Below are 18413 nucleotides of genomic sequence, written 5' to 3'. Positions count from 1 at the left end.
AATAGTCAAGAACAAATACCACTGAAATAAAATTTCTAAGTTATTGACACAGGATGCCTGCTTTGCAGAAAACCATATTACAGTATAGACAATAAAGGTAAAGGTTCCCCCGCACATGCGTGCTAGTCGTTTCCGACTCTAGGGGGCGGTGCTCATCTCCGTTTCAAAGCCGAAGAGCCAGCGCTTGTCCGAGGACGTCTCCGTGGTCATGTGGCCGGCATGACTAGATGCCAAAGGCACACGGAACGCTGTTACCTTCCCACCGTAGTGGTCCCTATTTTTCTACTTGCATTTTTACGTGCTTTCGAACTGCTAGGTTGGCAGAAGCTGGGATGAGTAACAGGCGCTCACTGCTACGCGGCGGCAGTCGGGATTCGACCCGCCAAACTGCCGACCTTCCGATCGACAAGTACAGCCACTGAGCCACCGCGTCCCTTAGTATAGACAATATGGGAGGCTAAACCTAATTTTCAAATGGATACCTTGTTTAATTGGCTTATAACAAAACATGTTTCCAAACACAGCAAATGTAGTGAACTAAAAGTTACAGGTAGTTAACGGAAACGAGCAATGGCTGAGCAGGAGATCACCTTTGTAGGGATAAAAAAGACAGTAGGAAAGGCAAACTTGGACTTGAAAACAATACAGATAGAAAATAAGTCCTTTTAAATATTCATGATTTTCCAGTTATACATGTTCAGATAATAAATGCTAATAAGGAACACTTTATGGAGGATGCAACATTGATTCTTTTACGTTCGTGGTTGTAAAGGTTGAGCTGGCTCATTTGTATTTTTTAGACTCGACATTTCTGTTCTGAGCTCCCCAGCTTTTGGAGGAATATCTGGTGTCTACAAATAAAATCCAAAAACAAATCCATCAAGTGTCCATGTCAATCCACACATTTTAGAATTCCAGTTTATATTTAGCACTTACTAGAAACATTCATTCTCAGACTATGACAGCACCACCACCAGGTGGGTTTGTAACTGGCTGACGAATTAAACATGTAGTCCTCAACAGAACTACATCCACATGGAGGGAAGTAAGCAAGTAAGTAAGATTCCATTGGGTAACCCAATACTCTTCAATATCTTCATAAATGATCTAGATAGAATTGAAGAACACAAAGCTGGCAGGAATAGCCAGCACCCAAGATCCAAAAAGATCTTGACAGACTTAAAACACTGGGCCCTATCAAATAAAATGAAATTCACTGAAGATAAATGTAAGGTTTTACACTTAGGTTAAAAAAATCAACTACAGGTATAGACTAGGACAAACTTGGCTTAATGCCAGTAAACGTGAGAGGGATCTTGAAGTCCTAGTGGACAATCATTTAAATATGAGCCAACAGTGGGTGGCAGCAGTGTGCTGGACCAGTATATATTCAGCTGCTCCATTTTATTTCTAGTTTAGGAATTAAGAACTGTGTTAGTATATCCAGCATTTACAGGGTTAATACAGCACCCTAGCAGCATTGTAAGAACATGTAGCATTTACAGGGTTAAACATTTCCTCAAGAGATGCCTTATGGGAATAGTAGTTTAGCTGTTTAGTGAATACCATGCTTTCTAGTTAAATGGGTAGAGCTTTCATAGTTTATGGCAGGACTTCCTGCCTTTGTCTTTGTATTATCTCTCTGGATGAACCCTGGCATGTGGCTGGGGATATCAAGCTCCATTTTCAACATGTAACTTTGCACAGGATAGAAAGTTCATCATATTTTGACATGGGTTCCGATTACAACCTTGCATTCCAGATGGACCTTTGCTGTAACCGTGAGTTATTGACATTGGATGTATGTGAATATGGTAATTTGTTTATTCCCATTTCATTTGAATTTATTCTGACTGTTTCAAGTGAGATCAGCAATCACACTTCTACTTGAGACAGAACAAGCAGCAAAAAAGCCAATGCAATCCTAGGCTGCATTAATAGAGGGATCGAATCAAGATCATGTGAAGTTGTAATACCATTTTACAAAGCCTTAGTAAGATCACACTTGGAATACTGCATCCAGTTCTGGTCACCACTGGAGGCAAAATGTACGAAGAACGGTTACAGGAATTGAGTATGTGTAGTCTAATGAAAAGAAGGACTAGGGGGACATGAAAAGCTCCTACAAAAACAAGGGAATCAAACTTTTCCAAAGCACCAAAAAGCAAGACAAGAAACAATTGATGGAAATTACCCAAGGAGAGAAGCAACCCAGAACTAAGGAGAAATTTCCTAGTGGTGAGATCAACCAATGGAATAGCTGGCCTTCAGAAGCTGTGGGGGCTCCATCACTGAAGGTTTTCAAAAAGAGACTGGACAACCATTTGTCTGAAATGATATAGGATTTCCTGCTCGAGCAGGGGGTTGCTTAGAAGTCCTCTGAGGTCCCTTCCAACACTTGTTCTATGTTCAGTGACTAGCTCCAAGAAGCAAGTTGAACTAAAAGTGAAAAATTACCTAATCTGCTCTTTGGTGAATCTGATACATAGAGAAAATGGAGCACACGGGGCATCTTTAATAAGCTGTTGATATCTGAACTGAAAAAATCCAAACCACTACTATTTTTATTTATAAAAAACAACTAATTTAAATTTATTTACAAATCACTATTTCTAGATTTTATAGCCACATATGCCAAGTCTAGTGCTTAGGGCGTTTTGTATTCCCAATTACGTCATAGGGTTGTTCTATGGATAAAATGGGGGTAATCCCCATTTTGTACTGCCTTGACCTCCAAGCAGAAAGATACAGCATAGGTTGTCAACTAACATATAAGTAACTTCAGTTAAATGATAAGACACATTTCTAAGTTTTGAGTTAAAACAAAGTGTGTGTTTATTTTTTAAAATTTGGGTTTGTTTGTGTTTTTTAAAAAAAAATCAGGATTGAGTCCTAGGGAGAAGAACCTGTAGCTAAGCCACAAAGATAACCTGCTACAGACCTCTCATCTCTGCAAAAGACAAGACTTGCAGGTGAGGGAAGGCAATCGACCAAAGAGCTACGCAATGTATTCAGAGGGGTAGAAGAAAATCCCAATAGTATGTTATCACTAATAAGGCTCCCTTTCTGAAGCAGAAGACAAGTCAGCAATCAAAAGATGGGGGAAAAGATACTTACAAGGTCAGGTCTGTAAAATTTGTGGACGGTTTGTGCACCAGCAAGCATGGTCAAGAAGGCTGCAGTGAGGATTTTCAAGTATTTGGGCCAACTTACACCGGCAGGCATGGCTCTGGACCTCAGAAGAAAAGAAAATATCGTAGAAGTTAAGACATGGTCTTCCCCAGCAGGAATCACTCTTCTAACTAGCCAGAGCTAGGAAGTATATTAAAAATTGGGAAGGAAAATAATTATTTCAGCAGTCCCAAAGCTGCTTTGGGATATAGAGCAATCTACTGAAATCAAAGCAACAATGCATCATGGCAAGAACATATAGTAATCAAGGTGGTTTTACAAATCAGGGCTCTTTCTCACAAGCAAACAATAGCACTAAGATGGTTGATTAATCATTTTTAAGAGACATTTTCATGAAGCAACTGTAGCAAATGTGTCATAGCTGCTCTAATTTTAAATAAAGGTTTTCTATCCTCCTCCAGCACACGTGTGTGTGTGTGTGTGTGTGTGTGTGTGTGTGTAAATACATGAATTTGGTGATGATGAGGTCAGAAGCTGCAATCTTCTGAACTTCTATTGGCTGATTGAGGAGCTATTGGCATGGCCCTTCCCTATAGCTTGAGATGAAGGGAAGACCACATATCATGTTTTCACAGAACATGTAGAATCTGACCAATGACTTCAAAAGAAGCACTGCAATATTTTATTTTACTTATTTGCTGTCCATTTTGTTTTGGAGTAACTCTGGGCCAGCCATATTATATGGCAGGGGTGTCAAACTCGCGACGTCACGTGACGTCGCACGATGTATCAGAGCTTTTTCCCCATTGCCGGCAATGGGGTGGGCGCGGTTTTGTTGTGACACGTCCGGCCTGCGGGCCGGCAGTTTGACACCCCTGTTATATGGGGTCTTAATATACAGGACATCCTCAAATTACAACAGTAATTGGGATTGAGATTGCTGCAGCTAAGTAATATGGTTGTGAAATGCAATATCACATGATCACATTGCATAGCAACGACAATCCCAGCACTCCTCTTTGCTGTTGTAACCCCAAGATGAATGGATTGCTAAACTGGAAGTGGCAGGAATCCAAGGTGCCATGGCGGGCTGGGGAAGTGTCTGGATCATAATCATGTGATCACAGGGTTGCTGCAATGTCTGTCACTTTTAGGATCAGTTTTAGGACCATGTTTTCAACCCCACCCCCCCACCCCATAACTTGGAACAGTTGCTGAACAAATGAGCACTGGCCATGTACACTAACATGTGCATCTTTTGGAAGGCCAACAAGGGTTTCCACACTTATGTTTTCTATTGTTTTAATTATTTGGGGGGGTATCATTTGCATACTCTAGTCTAAGGGATACTTGCAGGTTACATCCAGTTACCGTCAGCACTCCATTACTCTTGCATCACTGACAGACCAGGTTACAAACAGAACATCACAGAGAAAATCTAACTATATAGTTGCCGAGACTTGATACATAATCTGCTAAAAAGCTGGGAATATCTGGGAACTGTAGTGAAACAGACAAAGGTTCTATATCAGTTTCCCCTTCTAGAACAAATAAAGCCAACAAGTGTAAACCTCTGTCCCAAAATAGCCCAAAGAAATATGTTTAGTAAGGCACAGGAAGACTTAGGATGTACTACTAGGAGGTATGCTGTGACTGTTCCTTCCCACATCAATCTGCATTCTTCCTCTCTGATCCACTGACCTGTCAGCTGGAACTGGACTGTATTTGGACACTGAATTTCAGTGGAGCTGTGTTAAAGAGCCCAAGTGAGATGAAATATTTACTAAAGTATTGCCTTAGGTGTAAAGACAGCTGAGTGACCTTGAGCCAGTCATTCACTCTCTTAGGCCTAGGAAGGACGAATTGGCAAGCCACTTCTAAAAACCTTTGCCAAAAAACCCTGCAGGGACTAGTCTACTCTAGACCAGGGGTCTTCAAACTCGGCCCTTTTATGACTCATGGACTTCAACTCCCAGAATTCCTCGGCTAACGTGCCTGGCTGAGGAATTCTGGGAGTTGAAGTCCACGAGTCATAAAAGGGCCGAGTTTGAAGACCCCCTGCTCTAGACAGTCATCAGAAGTCAAGACTATCACACATCCCGTGCTGGATTATTTCCCTTCTCCCTCCGCGAAACAAAGGTAATACGACAAACTCAGGTCCTACCAAAGTTTCCGAACGGATTTCCCCTGCAAAGGACGCCAGAGAACGGACAAAGCATCAGCGCTCAGCAAACTTGGGTCACCAAGTCCGGATCCCAGCAAGAACGAAGAGAAGGTTCTGCGGCTCCGCGGGGCAGCCGATTGCAACGGCGGAAGCCAACTTTACAACATGCAAAGCCACGTGCCGGAGGACGAAACGTCATCTCTGGGTCGACGAAAGAGAGAAAGGAAAGAGAAAGAGAGCCGAAAGCGAGCCAGTCGGTATCGCGAATTGTGAAGCGTGGGTTTTGTTTCAAGCCGCCTGTATTTTTTCTAGATTTGGTGAAAGGGAATACCTTGAACCCTCTGACGTATGGACCCTAAGTAGCTCCGCTGTCATTGACATTCCCGTTTGGCCGCCTCTTAGTTCAGTGCTTTTCAAACTTGGGAACTTTAAGAGGAGTGGACTTCAACTCCCAGAATTCCTTCTCCGGTATGCTGGCTGTGGAATTCTGAGAGTTGAAGTCCACCCATCTTAAAGAGCCCAAGTTTTTTAAAATATTGCTTTAGTTCAGGGGTAGGCAACCTCGGCTCTTTTATGACTCATGGACTTCAACTCCCAGAATTCCTGAGCCAGCATGGCTGGCTCAGGAATTCTGGGAGTTGAAGTCCATGAGTCATAAAAGAGCCGAGGTTGCCTACCCCTGCTTTAGTTGGTTGCCTTTGCCCACAGGCTTCTGCTAGTTTTCAGGTTATTGTTATCGATTCATTATTCTCCACTGCAGTAAGGGGAACACATTCGGGGAGTAGAAGTGAGCTTGCCTATAGAAATCAATGGAAAGATTAGATTGTTATAGTAGTAGTTCTAATGAACTATTATTAGCGACTGCCTAATCCAGGGTTCTTCAAACTCGGCCCTTTTATGACTCATGGACTTCAACTCCCAGAATTCCTCAGCCAGGCACGTTAGCCGAGGAATTCTGGGAGTTGAAGTCCATGAGTCATAAAAGGGCCGAGTTTGAAGACCCCCTGGCCTAATCAAACCGTAGGGCCAATTTAACTCAGGTCTCTTTCCCCCTGTAACGTATTGCTTCTTTACCCCGCATTTGAAAATAAACTGCATTATCAGTCCAATATCAACTGGCTCCGTTGTTTCCAAATGCGTCGGCGTGTATTTGCCGCGTGCGAGAGCTTGACGCTGTTCAAAAACCGTGATCGAGAAATGGCTTATTATATCTTAACTGGAACTGTATTGTGCACGTTTGAACCAGGCTCTCCCTCTACCGGAATGCGAGATTTCGACTTCAACAATCCTCCGGGCATGACCAAACGTAGAAGGGAATTAGGGGCCTCCGGAAAGCCGATCCATGTGCAGGTACTAGCTCGAGGTAGGCCGCTTTAAAATTTCCAAGTGGGAAATTCAACTTCGCCCTTCAACTCTTTGGATCCGGCTTCCGATCCTGCCAATATTTCGCCCGTGAATTAGGAGTGAGTTTCGCCTTCTTATATTCCACACACACCCCACCCCACCCCACCCCACCCCCGCGGAACTTAGAACATTGCTTTGTGGATCTCTCTTCAACTTTCGTATCTCTACCGGCTGGCTAGTCCCCGGCGTGCTGAGAGCTAGGAGGGCGCGCGAGGCGGCGGAAGGTATAGCGCGGAGGGGAAGGGGCGCCGAGGGGCTGGGTTGGGAGGGGGCTTGGCTGGGCTCGGCGCTTGTTTCCCGGCCTTCCCCCGAGAGAGGAGGTCCGGCTCGTTGGCCGGCAGAGCGGACGGCGAGGGGTGGTGGTGGTACCAGAGCTCGGAGATGGAAACCGAGGAGCCGGGGACCAGGTATTCGCGCGGAGGGGGGGGGCGTTTACACTGCTGGGGAGGAAAGGAACGACACCCACCCACCCACCCGCCCGTGGGCGCCTTCCTGTCGCCGGCTTGGCGGTTACTACAAAGGGCTTCCGGCTGAGCTCCCGAAGAAGGAAGGCTGAGGCCTGAACTGGCTTTTTTAGAAAGGAAATTTTACTGGATCTGGACCGCAAAAGTCCCGACCGTCATCAAAGGGCAGCCTCGCCTTTGCATCTGCTTCATTTCTTCGCTGCCATCTAGGGCGGCAGACAAATGTAATTATTATGGCTTGGTCGCGCAGTCAGCCAGTCGTTTAGACGGGATGTTGCGGCTTTGTCCATGGATCCAAGACCTTCCTAAGGATCTGGGATAGGCAAATGTGGTTTAATAATATTAAAGGTATTGTCACAGGATGGAAGCTTATACAGGTCGAACTACCTTATGCGATTGATCGATGGCGATTTTGTCCACGCTAATGATGTTCTGATGTTTTGGAACTGCAACCTAAGGCATCTAGTACTGTTGATACTATCTCTGCTTTCTCGTGCCACAGTCGTTCTATTTGCAGGTCTTTATCTCCAATTCTTTCTCCTCTACTGTATTCTGCTGTCTCCAGGTACAGCAACATCGACTATCCAGACTTTTTTTTTCTGTTGCAGGATCTTTACTACAAAGGGAAGACATTTTTTTGTCTTCTTTATCAGCGTTGCTAAACCTGCAGATGCTTGTCGGTTTGAATTCTAAAGCCCCAGAGTACTCCAGCTTCATTTTCTATAACTTTGTCTGTTTTATGGTCCTACCAGTTCTTGCTTGCAGGCAAATCCTACTTCTTGAAAAAGTTCCAATGCATCCTTGTTTTGCTTTGCCATGCTGTTGTTTGTAGTCATTCTGCAATTTTCTTGCAACTCTCAACTAGGTGGCCCATTGTTTCTTCAGCTTCTTTACATTTGCTGTCTTTGCTGTCATCTGAATTCTAGTTTTATATGCATTTGGTCTTAAGGCTTAAGCGAGAATTAGCTCTTCTGTTTGTTTTTTCAACTTTACTGCTGTTAGCTATTGTCAGGTCTTATGTTATCTGTTTTGCCTACTAGTTTTTTTAAAGTACTTACTGGCCATATAATACTGTGCCTTGCCATGTCTCATTTTTCTTCTTTATTTTGTCTTTCTCGTAGGCCAATTTAATCTCTGGTATTTCAGAAAGCCTTCATGGTGTACAAGCTTCAATGCATTTTCTTCACTGTCCTTCACATATTTTGCCAATGCTCTTTTCTTCTTCTTTAGCTGTGTGATGTACTTGCAACACTTCATGTTCATCTGTACTGTTTGATAATAGAGTCTGTCAACGTTGCTGTGTGATTGAAGGACATGATTTGTTGTTATTTTCTGGTCTTCCTCTTCAGGTCTTCTATTTTAGCTTGAGTCCAGTCTACTGTTCCAGGTGTGTGTGCATGTGTGTTTGTGCTTGTGTGTATTTCCAAAGGTATGTGTGTGCAAAGCAAATGAGGGCAGGGAGATTGGTTTTTAAAGAAAGCTACTGTTACGACTTTATTGTTATAGTAATGTATTGAAAATCACTGTAAAATGTTGTAAGAATGGGATTAATATCTGACAAATGGTCCCTGTAAGTCTTGATAAGATTTCAGATCTGCTTTCAAATAAAAGATGACAAAACCAGAGCTTGCCCCATATTGCTGATGAGAACCCATCATAAGAAAGATGAAATATAAAATGACATCCTCACCAGACATACAGCTCTCTGGAATCTGAGCATCTACTGAAGTTTTATTCAAAGGTGTTCTTTTACAGAGTTTACTTAGAAAAACAAATTCTTTTAAGATAAGCTAATGTGGATGGCACATTGCTTTCCACTAAGTATCCTACTTTGGATGCAGCCAGAATGAAGAAAAAAAGTTGGCCTCTTCCTGGAAATCTTTTTAATTCATTCTTCAGGTTGACACTCCAGTGTACTTAAATGATTGTAAGTTTAAATTTTAAGGTGCAGCAGAATTACTCCAGAAACTCCAACTAAAGAGCACAGATCTGTGAACACAGTTCTGGATAAGAATGTCCGACCTCACACAACAACTCTACTAGCTTGGTTAAGAGGCTTTTTTCTATTTTTTTTTAAATCTATGTGTAAATTAGTGGCAAGGGACACAGTGGCTCAGTGGGTTAGGACGCTGAACTTGTCGATCAGAAGTTTGGCAGTTTGGCGGGTCGAAACCCGAGTGCTGCATAACAGAGTGAGCGCCTGTTACTCGTCCCAGCTTCTGCCAACCTAGGAGTTCGAAATCACATAAAAATGCAAGTAGAAAAATAGGGACCACTCCGGTGGGAAGGTAACAGCGTTCCGTGCACCTTTGGCATCTAGTCATGCCAGCCACATGACCACGGAAACGTCCTCGGACAAACGCTAGCTCTTCGGCTTTGAAACGGAGATGAGCACCGGCCCCTAGAGTTGGAAACGACTAGCACGCGTGTGCGGGGGAACCTTTACCTTTTTAAATTAGTGGCAGGAAGTGCTGCTCTTTCTTTCCTGCTTTGCACACTAGGATACCTCTGCTTGCCGAACTTTTACTTTATAACTGCTCGGATCGGTGTAAATCATTGTATATGTTCATAGTCTTTATTCCAGAGTAACTGATAAAATGCTCATAAATTATGTAAGAGCACACTTCTATAGGTAGCAAATTTTTAAATTAATTTCAGGAATGCATTCTGAATACAGGCAGTCTTCGACTTACAACTGTTTGTTTAGTTACCATTCAAAGTTACAACGGCACTGAAAAAAGTGACTTATGAATGTTTTTCTCACTTACAATCATTGCAGCATTTCCATGGTAATGTGATCAAAATTTAGACTCTTGGCAATTGACTCATATTTATGACACTTACAGTGTCCCAGGGTCACGTGATCACCTTTTGCAAACCTCTGACGAGCAAAGTCAATGGGGAAGCCAGATTCACTTAACAACAGTGAATCTGTTACTGCTAAGCTTGTAAGCCGCCCTGAGTCTTCGGAGAAGGGCGGGATATAAATGGAATTTAAATAAATAAATAAACAGTGTTACTAACTTAAGAACTGTAGTGATTCACTTAATAACTGTAGCAAGAAAAGTTGTAAAATGGGGCAAAATTCATTTAACAAATGTCTCGCTTAGCAACAGAAATTTTGGTCTCAGTTGTGATTGTAGATCGAGGACTAACTATATTTATTTATTTTATTTATTTTAATTACATTTAATTTACATTTTCTAACAATTTTCAGTTGGTACTTCAGGATGCATTATGTTCACCTAATGGCACAAGCAACAACAGCTTGGTTTTCTTAATAAGCGACTTGATCTTTTTTTGTTAAAAAAAAATGCACACTGAAAAAAATGTGTCCTTGTTGGTTGTTGTTTAATAAAGGGATTCACGTCTTGCTGGGAGAAGGTTTGATAATATAAGACCACTGGTGAAATAGACAGCTGGTGCATTGACCAAAAACTGCTAAACTACAATTCCTAGTATGCCTTGGCTAATTGTTCATGCTGTTAAAGCTGCTGTGAGTTGTAGCTTAGCAGTATCAAGAAAGTAGAGAGAACCGCACAGTATTCACCAGGGGGACTGTGAAAAGGGCCTAAACAGTCATTTTAATTCTTGAAGAAACGCCATCTGGTTAGGCTTTTCTTCAGATAACCCTTTCCCAGCACTCTTAGGATTTCAGTCCAAAAACAAGCAACTAAAGCTAATGATATGAAATAAGTGTAATATGAGCTGAATATGTAGTTTCTTCCTTTAGTATCAGTTGCATTTCTAAACCAAACAGTTCACCACAGAGTGTATTACTGTAATCCAAATTGCATAGATGCAAACTGTATAGATGTAAACCATGCATCTGTATGACTCAATTTTTGCTATGTCATATTATCAAGCCAACTGGTGTAAAATAGATGGCAGCAGATATTTATGTCTTTACCACATTGTAGACATTTGTACACATCTGTATACCACATTGAATGCTGGTCTAGTTTTTGCAAACTAGATCTAGTAGGTTGGTATAAAGCATGCTGATTTCCAAATTTCAGTATACTGTATGATCCTGTACAACAAGGATTATGTAGGGCAATGAATTAGACCAGATCCATAGACCCGGCACCAGGCCACTGCATGCCAGAAATGGGACCACACAAACAAGTGAAACCCCATCCACAGGATGCAGGCAACATGCAAAACTACACCCCTTCTAGTCCACAGAAAAACCTCTCTCCACGGAACCGGTCCCTGGTGCCCGAAAGGTTGAGGACCACTGCATTAGACAATCAAGTTGGGTACCATACTCATCTACTCACATATGAATTTATCCCTGTGTGGAAACAGGCACATGTACGCATTTGATCCCTGCCTTACTTCACTGATTCCCAGCAGTCTTGTCCCCTGTGAGTTGGCTGAGTACTTAATTTGACTCAGTTGCAGGTAGTCCTCGACTTACAATTGAGACCAGAATTTCAGTCACTAAGTGAGGCAGTTTTTAAGTGAGTCATGCCCAATTTTACAACCTTGTAATGGTTGCTAAGTGAATCATTGCAGTTGTTAACTGAATCATGTGGTCCTTAAGTGAATCTGGATTCCCCTGCTGACTTTGCTTATCGAAAGCCAGCTGGGAAGGTTGCACATGACGATCATTATGATCCAGGTATACCACATCTGTTGTAAATACTGTACATGCCAGTTGCCAAGCACAACTGTGTGGATACTGGGCTGGTTGTCAATGTGAGGACTAGTTATAAGTCACTTTTTTCAGTGCCATTGTAATTTTGAACTGTCACAAAACAAATGTCGAGGAGTACCTGTATTAGCTTCTTGCTGTTAATGTCAGGAGAAAACTAGTAATCCTTTTCTGCCCATCAGCTGACCTGTTGGAAGCAGGGGGCGGGCGGGAGGCTTTCGGAAGCTGGATTCTATTTGGTTGTGGGCCCCACGCAGTTTCTTGGCTGATTTTTGCCCATTCCTGATCTAATACATATGGGTTAAGAATTACAGTACACACTGACAACCTGAAAGACACTCATATCAGCTATGCAAATGTATGTCCAGTACTATGGAAATTTCCTCCTTAACTTACTATTTGAAATATTAATTTTTCATCTTTTTTTTAAAAAAAAAGATACTACACTCCTCTTCAACCAGCCTTTTATCCCTTTTCGTACAACCAAACAATGGCTGCAGCTCCTAATCTGGAGGTGATGAATGAGCATGAAGGTCTTCAGGAAGTTTTGGAACCCAACATTGCTCAGGAACCTATTCAAGGTATCTTTATTTATTTTTTTTCCACTTGGAATATTGAGCGCAAACTTGCAACAATAGTTTCTTCTAGAATTTGGGGAAATTGCAGGATCATTTTGTTCTCCAAAAGTTGCAAAGAGTTTTCTTTAAGATAAAATGTATGCTTAAAATAAGTTTTGCGAGAAAAGTGGCTTAAATGAACCGTCATCTTAAATATATAATTTTTATTCTTGATGAAACAGCAAGGTATCTGGATTATATTTTAAAATAGTATGTACTGAATTCTACAATTTTTTTTACCGAAAGAATAATATTCCCACAACATGACATTCAAAATGGGCTACTTCAGTTAAGGTGGCCCTTCATTTAAAAGTTGCACTCGTGTACATATTTGTCCAAAAGAAAGCTTCAATGGGACTACATTTTGTGATTATCTTGTAAATCAGTTATTTTCCATGCATATTTCCCAACTGCCTTTCTTGAGTAGTGCACAGCATAATTTCTTTACCTACTAACACGATGGGACTGCTCATTTCTCCCATCACTTATTCAGGTCTTCTCAGTAAAGCTGCACATGGAGTCATAGAATATTAATTGAAAAGAAAGTTTTCATTCTTCTGTGTACTCTGAAATATAGAACTGAGTTCACATATCATGCTAAATCACAGTTTTCACTCAAGAAATCACAGTGGCTGGACTCACATAATTTGAAATTAATGCAAGCTTTAAATCAACCACCATTTAATCAACAGGACCAATTCACTGGATTTCTCCCATATGCCCCCTGGAAATAGTCATCATAGTCTGTCAAAAGATAAACAGCAATCTAGCCATTCTCCCATTATATGAAAATAATAGATTATTGTTACCTTGCAATTATTGTGCATTATTATACAAATTTTAATAACATTCTGTAATATTTTCTAGTAACAGTTGGTTTCAGAGACATTTTCAAGTGTGATTTCACTCAGTTGCATTAAAGTTTATGACTTATCAATTGCCAGTATTTGGGACAATTTGAAGATGATAGTATTTGTTTGATTAAGGATAAAGATGGGTGTGTGTGTGTGTGTGTGTGTGTGTGAAAGAGAGAGAAACTTTAAGCTCCTTCCTTCCTATATAGATTTTGTAACCTTAGGAAGGAGGTTCTTCAAAACACTAAGAGCTTTTTGAGGATTTTTGGAAAGTAGTCCTCTAAGGAATTGCTATGGGTTGGGAAAACCCAAGTAATTGCATAGTGAAGACACTGATGAACAATGGAAGAACATGGGGGAGAAGCCGTGTGGACTAGGAGAGACAATAAAGTTGCTGATTAGATCTATGTAGCAAAATTTCTCCATTGTTATGTTGGATGATGGTAAGTTTTGCTGGAAAAAAAACAGTTGATAAAGTTAAAAAAATTCAAAACTAAACATAAGAAAATTCTTCTGCTTTCACTGTTAAATAAGAGGTCTCTTCTCTTTCAGCAACTGTTAAAGGAAGGAAAAGAAGAAATAAATCTGAACCCAAAAAATCTGCTCCTAAGCCTGTAAAATCCAAAGGGAAACAGGAAAAAATCACAGATAGTTTCAAAGTCAAAAGAAAAGTTGATCGCTTTAATGGTGTTTCAGAAGCTGAATTGTTGACCAAAACTCTTCCTGATATATTGACCTTCAATTTGGATATTGTAATTGTAAGTCAATTGTAAAAAACAGTTGAAGTATAGATAATGGTTATAGTCAGTTAACTAAGCAATTTGTTGATAAATTCTTGGAGGTCTTCATGACAGCCTGTTGCGAGTGTTGGATATGTTTGGGCTTTATATGGAAGTATAGAGCTCTCTGCTGACATTTAATGACCTTGGATATATCATTTCTGGTTTTCCCTTGCTGAGTCGAAGAATTTTCAGGACCGATTGACTAGACAAAACAGATTATAAGTTCTGGAGATTAAAACTCATGATTTCTTTATTACCTTTGAATTTTAATACTGTATATTGTTTTAATCCGATAGCCTGTATTAGGAAACATAAAGGTGTCAATTTAATGGATGCACATTTAATGGATTTTCAGTGCAACAGACAAAGTTTCCATCTGAGCATGTCTAAAATAACTACAAAATTCATTTGGGTGGAACATGTATTAATTTATATGACAATATTTCTGTACTGACAATTTGTATTATTTGCTTAATGATGTCATCATGCAAGTTATATAAATCACCATGAACAGACCAATTTATTGGACAGTCAGGAGTGACAGATGTCCAGTTTATCCAAGTAGTTTACTTGTATTGTTATTGTTCTTTTCATTACATCTAATACATTTTTATCATGAGCAAAATTAAGATTTCATTTATGTATTCTTCCTTAGATTGGTATAAATCCAGGTTTAATGGCAGCCTACAAAGGTCATCATTATCCAGGACCTGGAAATCATTTCTGTGAGTATCCTTTTTCATGAACCCTGGAAATTTGGTTATAATCTAGAATTTTCTGGTTGTAGTAACAGAAAGTAATAGGTCCTAGGACTAGGTTATGACTCTAATCAAGATTTTATTCTTGCTAGAACAGTTTAGTCAATATGTTTATATATCAATGAAAGTAGTTCATACATTTCTTTTGCATAAATTCAAAGCAAATTATGTGACAAATTGCCTGTTAGGACATACAAAAACAAAGATGGATTTATTGATACCTGGACAGGGAACCAGTAGACTGGACCAAGAAATGAAAAGGTATCTTGAAGAGCACAAAAACCATCCGGTTGATAAGAAACCTGCTTAGATATAACTATGTATACACCATCAGTTGAGCTTGATTCAAGAGAGACTTCATTATTTCCTTTCAATAATAAAGATTATGCTATATTATCTTGACTAGCCTCATTTTGCCTATGATTATAGTTGCTTTGCTATTTTTAAAAGTAAAATTAAATATAATTTAATAAATATAATTTAAAAATAAATTATAGTTTTGATATGTACTTTCCAGAAAATATGACTAATATATTTTCTGACTCCATAGGGAAATGTCTTTTTATGTCTGGGCTAAGCCAAGAACAATTGAATCATATGGATGATCATACTTTGCCACATAAATATGGCATTGGATTTACAAATATGGTGGAAAGGACAACACCAGGTAGCAAAGACCTTTCCAGGTAGAGTTCATTTCAAATTATCATACAGTATGTTTCAGAAAATTATAGTCTTATTTTTTATTTGTGCTATTTTGTCCTCTTTTCAGCAAAGAATTTCGGGAAGGAGGACGTATTCTAGTGCAGAAATTGCAGAAGTATCAACCTAAAATAGCTGTTTTTAATGGAAAATGTAAGTTTTAAAAAAATAAGATTTAGGCATTTGTTGTGGTTAAGCTTGTATTATAACTGACAGATGTATTTCCAATTTTTACTATAGGTATTTATGACATTTTTAGTAAAGAAGTTTTTGGAGTGAAGGTTAAAAAATTAGAATTTGGACTACAGCCACATAAAGTTCCAGATACAGAAACAGTAAGTTCTTGTCTTGCTTAGGAATATATTTTTTTACATTTATGCAAGGACTTTTTTTATTGAAATAATATTTCAGTATATTATTTCAATATATTATTCAATATATTATTTCAATAAAATAATATTTATTTCAATATGTAAAGCAAACATCTTGATGTTTAGGATACAAGTCTTCATTTAAAATTATTGCTGTTCTCTTAAAAGTTTAAGCCAGGGGTGTCAAACTGCTGGCCCGCGGACCGGATGCGTCATGGCGAAACCGCACCCACCCCATTGCCGGCTATGGAAAAAAAGTCACGATACGTCGCAACACGTCATGTGACGTGGCGAGTTTGACACCCCTGGTTTAAGCTTTCAGCAGATGTGATAAAGATCAAATAACTTGGTGACAATTTTAGTATTTGAAAATAATTACCAGTTTGATGACATAATTAGTTGCTTTTTTTTTGTGCAGCTTTGCTATGTGATGCCATCATCCAGTGCAAGATGTGCTCAGTTTCCTCGTGCACAGGACAAAGTTCATTATTACATAAAGCTAAAAGAATTAAGGGATCAATTGAAGGGGGTTACATCAGCTGCTGAAGTCCAGGAAGTGCAGTATACATTTGATTTGCAGCTTGCACAAGGTACTCCATATGAAGTCAAAGTAGTAGTAATGGATTATTAATATGTCAAATCTCCAAAAGTAAATCAAAGTTGGCCTAGACATTTATTTCATGCTATGAACGAATGGTTTACAGTTCTTACGCATTTTGGATTTAATAATTACACAATAATGCAAATTCCATTGTGATTTCTTCTGCAAGGCAAGTCTTATCAATAGAACAGGATATTTACAAGCTTTCAAGCTATAATTTGGTTTTATTCTGAAATAGGATATTGACAAATGGTTCATTTTATGTTTAAGAGTTCAAAAAGTACAATTTCAACATTGTGAGTCTTGTTTATGCAGAGGAAGCTAAGAAGATGGCTGTTAAAGAAGAAAAATATGATCCAGGTTATGAAGCAGCCTATGGAGCAGCTTATGGTGAGAGAACAACCTCTGAGAATGAACAGTGTATCTTTCCCACAAATGGAACAGGTACAGCATGGAAAAATTCAAATTACATCTTTATTTTAATCTTTTTTCCCTGAGAAGGCAATAAAATTGTTTTTTGGGCAAGCTGGTCAGCTGCAATAATTTGAATGCTTTGATCTTCATGACCCCCAATTACCTCGTAATCCTTCTGCCAGTACATTGAATGGATGGAATAAAAGAAAGCAAAGATAATTCCATTTGTCAGTTTAAGCAATATTCATCTTTTGCATTGTATGCAGTGGGAGGGTATTAATTTAGTACAAATGGCAGTTCAAAGTTCTCTCGTATTGAAAATATAGAAAGCAAGTACAAGAGATTTAGCTTTTGAAGCCAACTTCACTTCTAGTCCTGTTTCTTTTCTACAATGTGGGAATGAGAAAGACTGCAAAAATATCCTCAAAAAAAAGCAAGAATCTTGGACTTTCTCTTCTGAAATTAGAGCTTTCTTTCCAATCTCAGAAAAGGAATTCCAGCACAGCCTGAGGCCTGAAATTTTGTCCCAGAAAGATTTGTTTAATTTTTAAAAAATATTCCTAAACATAAAAATGCATTTTGAATTCACTATAAACACATGAACAGCATAAATGTTATAAAATATGCTTTATATTCATCATGTATTTTGCATGTAGTTGCATTTATTTAGATGCTCCTTTTTCCTCCCTTAGTTTTAATAGCAGCAATTGATGTTGGTTTCTTTTTATGCAGCAACCAACATGGAGTACAGCAGTGGTTCTTCTGTTGGTGATGTACCTAATGGACAGTGGATGCCACAAACTTTCACAGATCCGATTCCTGAATTTAGCCTCTCAAGAGCACAAGAAGGAAGAGTCAGTAGTTAGAATCAACTATATTCTATAGTCATGATCAAGAACAGTACCTCAGTTCCCCAACTGAAGCATTTTAATAGCATTGTGCCTCTTAGTTTTTCTTAAGATGAGTCATTTTGGTAGACGAATTAGATTAATTTAAAGAAGTATCCTTTGTTAGAGAAAAAAAATTCTCTCTCTGTCCTTTTTTTTGTATCAAGTTTAGTAGCTAAAATTATTCCATTTTTGCAGTTTTAGCCAAGTGATTTCTCATTTGTGGTGTCCAATGTCTTGTTTTAAATCCATATTTTGTAAGATACTCTGAAGTTCCCTTCTTGGGTGTTGGGATATACCCTATGTGTGCTCCTATATATAAATTAAAGGGCAGAAATTTAACAGTTACCAAACAGTAACATTTTAACAAAATAGTAGAAACCCATTAATAGAAGTAACTCAGACAGAACTCCAAGTTAAGTTTACCTCTCTTTCCCCAAAAAGGACTAGGTGCCTAATTCCCCTTGGGTTTTGTCACTGGTAGTGGAATGTGAAAACTGCCTTTTAAAAAATGTGGGGGTTGAGACACATTTGCCCTTAAATTGAAAAATATTTTTCAGGGACCTAATTCTATATGTTTTATTTGTTTACCATTATTTCAGT

The 18413-nt window shown here is 39.3% G+C and overlaps 1 protein-coding gene and 1 long non-coding RNA gene across 5 annotated transcripts; one reads left to right on the top strand and one right to left on the bottom strand.

Annotated features, from left to right (window-relative positions):
* Positions 1–102: 102 nt before the first annotated feature.
* On the bottom strand, positions 103–5465 carry LOC310642195. The gene is made up of 3 exons (XR_014492843.1): positions 5297–5465; positions 3118–3229; positions 103–851 (listed from the first exon to the last, which is right to left on the bottom strand). It is a non-coding gene; the product is annotated as an uncharacterized lncRNA (long non-coding RNA).
* A 1049-nt stretch (positions 5466–6514) lies between these two features.
* Positions 6515–17891, top strand: TDG (thymine DNA glycosylase). Of its 4 annotated transcripts, none has more exons than XM_083366787.1 (10): positions 6515–6646; positions 12263–12405; positions 13848–14053; positions 14733–14802; positions 15386–15521; positions 15608–15690; positions 15778–15872; positions 16327–16498; positions 16825–16953; positions 17656–17891. In XM_083366787.1, the coding sequence occupies exons 1-10, from the start codon at positions 6639–6641 to the stop codon at positions 17787–17789; spliced, it is 1176 nt and encodes a 391-aa protein (XP_083222913.1). In that variant the 5' UTR covers positions 6515–6638; the 3' UTR covers positions 17790–17891. The 4 variants fall into 4 exon arrangements, with proteins under 4 accessions (XP_083222913.1, XP_083222914.1, XP_083222912.1 ...); XM_083366788.1 differs by lacking the exon at positions 6515–6646 and adding an exon at positions 6879–6924; XM_083366786.1 differs by lacking the exon at positions 6515–6646 and adding an exon at positions 6981–7107.
* The last annotated feature ends 522 nt before the right edge of the window (positions 17892–18413 follow it).

Source organism: Vipera ursinii (assembly GCF_947247035.1).
Source record: "Vipera ursinii genome assembly, chromosome: 6".
NCBI lineage: Eukaryota > Metazoa > Chordata > Lepidosauria > Squamata > Viperidae > Vipera > Vipera ursinii.
The sequence above is the reverse complement of the archived record's forward strand: the minus strand, read 5'-3'. Positions and strand labels throughout refer to the sequence as shown.

Excerpts from the sequence above, each read along its gene's own strand:
- TDG (XM_083366786.1), top strand. The coding sequence starts at position 7,082 with ATGGAAACCGAGGAGCCGGGGACCAG. Across the intron at positions 15,873-16,326 it reads AAGTTCCAGATACAGAAACA|CTTTGCTATGTGATGCCATC; the intron begins GTAAGTTCTTGT and ends TTTTTTGTGCAG. Across the intron at positions 16,954-17,655 it reads CTTTCCCACAAATGGAACAG|CAACCAACATGGAGTACAGC; the intron begins GTACAGCATGGA and ends CTTTTTATGCAG.